The following is a 3,218-nucleotide window of genomic DNA, read 5'->3' as shown; positions in this document are numbered from 1 at the left end:
ATGGTTTCCATTTTGAGAATGAGAGTGCTAACAACATCTCTTGTAATTGGATTAGTGTTAGGGTTTTGTAGCTTTGTGAGAACTGAACCAAATACCAAAGTAGTGGATTATATATGCAATGGTAATTTGTATGATAAGAGTGGTCCATTTGCACTAAGATTAGCTTATGTTCTTGAAGCATTACAAAATGTGACTCCAAATCAAGGTTACACTTACTATTCAACGTCTCCTTATCCTAATGATGCCATTGCTTATGGTCATGCTACTTGCAACTCCATTATTGAATTTTCAGACTGTGGCCTTTGTCTAAGTAGTGCAAAATCATACTTGTTGAGTACTTGTGATGGTAGCATTGGAGGTCAAGTTGAATTTGCTAATTGCTCTATGAGGTACGAACAATACTCGTTCAACAAATAAGAATTTGCTAATTGCTCTATGAGGTACGAACAATACTCGTTCAACAAATAAACTAGAGCGGTAGAATCTACCCCTTGCTGCCATGATCCACAAAGATTCAACCATTTATTGCTCCAAGCCTACGAGGAACGAGGAACTTTATCTTTGATTTTTTGGTGTTCTCTTAGTTTTTATCTCGTTTTATTCATCTTCTTTTTGTAATGTGTTGTTGAGTTAAAACTTCAAATCATGTATTGCTTGACTTATATCCTGGTAATGTGATTTCTTATCTTTGTTAAACTTGTAGGAATTTTCCTGTTTATGTTTGAAGAAGCTTCTAAAAATAACTTATTTTAAAAAGTACTTTTGGCTAAAAGCAGTTTGTGTTTGGCCAATTAATTTAAAAAGTACTTTTGAGCAGCAATTACTGTTTGGCCAAGCTTTTAAAAAGTGTTTTTGTGTGTATTTTCCTCAACAGTACTTTTCAAAAAAGTGTTTTTGGGCAAAAGGTATTTTTTAGCTTCTGAAAAACTGCTTCTGCTACTTCCCAAAAGCACTTATTTTCTTCCAAAAGCTTGACCAAACACCTCACTTTTTTTTAAAATAAGTACTTATTGATAAAATAAGTACTTTTGGTGGAAAAAATAAGCTTGGCCAAACAGGCTATTAGTTGGATAAGAGTTGATTCTTTTTTTGGGTTTCCCGAAGCTATTTTGTAGCACCTTTGTTTCACGTGTCTTGCTTTCTTTATTATTCTATTTTAAAAAGAATGTCATTTTCTATATTTTGTAACTCCTTAATTCTTATATCCCATGTGATATTCTTAAGAACACAAGATTTAAAGGATTTTGGTACATTATACACAAATTTAGTTTTAGACGACAAGATTCAAATTTCTCTTTATTTTCTTAAATTTCGTGTCAAGTCAAGCAAACACATGTAAATTTAAAGAGGAGCAGTTGTTGATTCTCATAGAGAATTATAGTATAAACCTTGAGGTCATTATAGAAACACATAAACTTTAAATTTTAAATCCGTCTATGTGAAAACTCACAAGTGTTTAATTACAAGAGACGTGAACACAAGAAGGAATCTTGAGTGCTCCTATTTCCCAATTCACTTACGTGTGTGCATACGCTATAATGGCACAAGTGTTCTCTCACTTGTTTTTATTGGGTCTCCTTCGTATAGCATTCTTTTCCATTTCTATCTAATCCGTTTTCAACCCGCTCATATTCGATTCAATCTGCCCATTTTGCCTACACTACTGAAATAGTGATATTTCAAGTCGTGGACAACACATTGTACACTATAAATGTTCTAACATGTTCACAAGCAAAATTGACTCAGCTACCTCTTTAGTCGGATACTTCTGAAAGTTACATTGTCTCAGACTCTCAGCTATCTATTTCATTCTATTCCTTTTTTTTTTTTAAAGATATGTGGAGGATTGTTGGAAAATAATTTTAAAATCTCAAGAAAATAATATTTTTATTAATGTCTAGGTTCAATCCTTAATACCTTATTAATTCCCCTTCCCCTACCCCCTTATGTAATAAAAACAATTTTTTTTTTTTTAAAATACCTTGTTAATGAGTATTTATTTAATATGATAACAAATCTTTTTATCCTAAAATTAGCAAATGGCTGTGGTTACACACCATTAATGATTCATTATCATATATTATAATTGATCCTTTATTTGCATTTGAAGCAAACTACTTTTATTAGCTATTAAACCTCTTCATAACCGGCAAAGGTCTATACCGGCCTTGATATTGATCTATTCTCTATATACTTGTGCTATATTTTGATGTTGAAGGGATATATTAAGAGAAATTTTTCTTTCTTATATGTATATGGGTTTCGTTAACCTGCTACATGAAAGTACTAAGTTAGCATTATATCCATATTTTGATTCTCCAAAATATCCCCAACAATACATGCCAACACATTAAAATGAGGATATATTTGTCTTTAGCCCAAATCCCTAAATTTTCTTTTCCTTTCTCTCCCGTTTGGGATGTGATAAGAGACAAAGATAAATTCTTCCTTCCATATTATGTGAGTTGGGTATAAAGATTTTAGTTTCTAATTTTGTACTAGAAGAGCTTGCTGAATCTCGAGGGATACACCTATAATGGGTGAAATTTTCTTATGGATAATGGACACGCCTCAAGCTTTCAAGAATTTCATATAGTGTTCGTGATCAAGTATTTTCCGTAATATTTCCAACAAAAATACGTATTATAACTTAACTATGATTAAGCAATAAATGTTTATATGAAAGACATTTGTTTTTTAAATAAAGCCACCCCATGCATGGTTGTGGAGTTTATTAAAACAAAGAACAAAATACAGAAAACATAAGGGGCGACTAGACCAAAATCCCTATAAAAGTCAAATTTGAGAGAAATGAGAAAACCTCAATGCTCTTCACATTAGTACTAGACTAGATCCAACAAACTAAACTCCAACAATATGGATTTTATTAAATATATATTGCTCTTTGATCTTAGTTTTCTTCGGGCCGAAGTTGGTAACTCTTTTTCTTGTTCACCGAAAAATTCCAAATTTAACTCTTGACACATCTTCTTTTTCATCCTTTTGATCTCTTTGTTCTCTAATCATCTCTCCAAGTAATTCTATTCGTCATTGGAATCATCATTATTGGAATCATCTTGGAGAAAGAATCAAAGCATGTTACATTGAGCTCCTCGTCTACCTTATAACCATGTTTAAGGTCTTAAATTAAACATGCATGTCATAATATATACATGCATTTCGAATATAAAACTGCATCATTCTCTTTAGAACGGAGC

The 3,218-nt window shown here is 31.9% G+C and overlaps 1 protein-coding gene across 1 annotated transcript; it reads left to right on the top strand.

The window, feature by feature from the left end:
• LOC132613393 (antifungal protein ginkbilobin-like protein) lies at positions 1–725 on the top strand. Its single transcript, XM_060327400.1, has 2 exons — positions 1–389; positions 704–725. Exons 1-2 carry the CDS (start codon positions 1–3, stop codon positions 723–725), a joined length of 411 nt encoding a protein of 136 aa, XP_060183383.1.
• Positions 726–3,218: the final 2,493 nt, after the last annotated feature.

The sequence above is a fragment of the Lycium barbarum genome, chromosome 10 (assembly GCF_019175385.1).
Source record: "Lycium barbarum isolate Lr01 chromosome 10, ASM1917538v2, whole genome shotgun sequence".
Classification (NCBI taxonomy): Eukaryota; Viridiplantae; Streptophyta; class Magnoliopsida; order Solanales; family Solanaceae; genus Lycium; species Lycium barbarum.
Note: the sequence above shows the minus strand (reverse complement) of the source record. Positions and strands in the feature narration are given on the sequence as shown.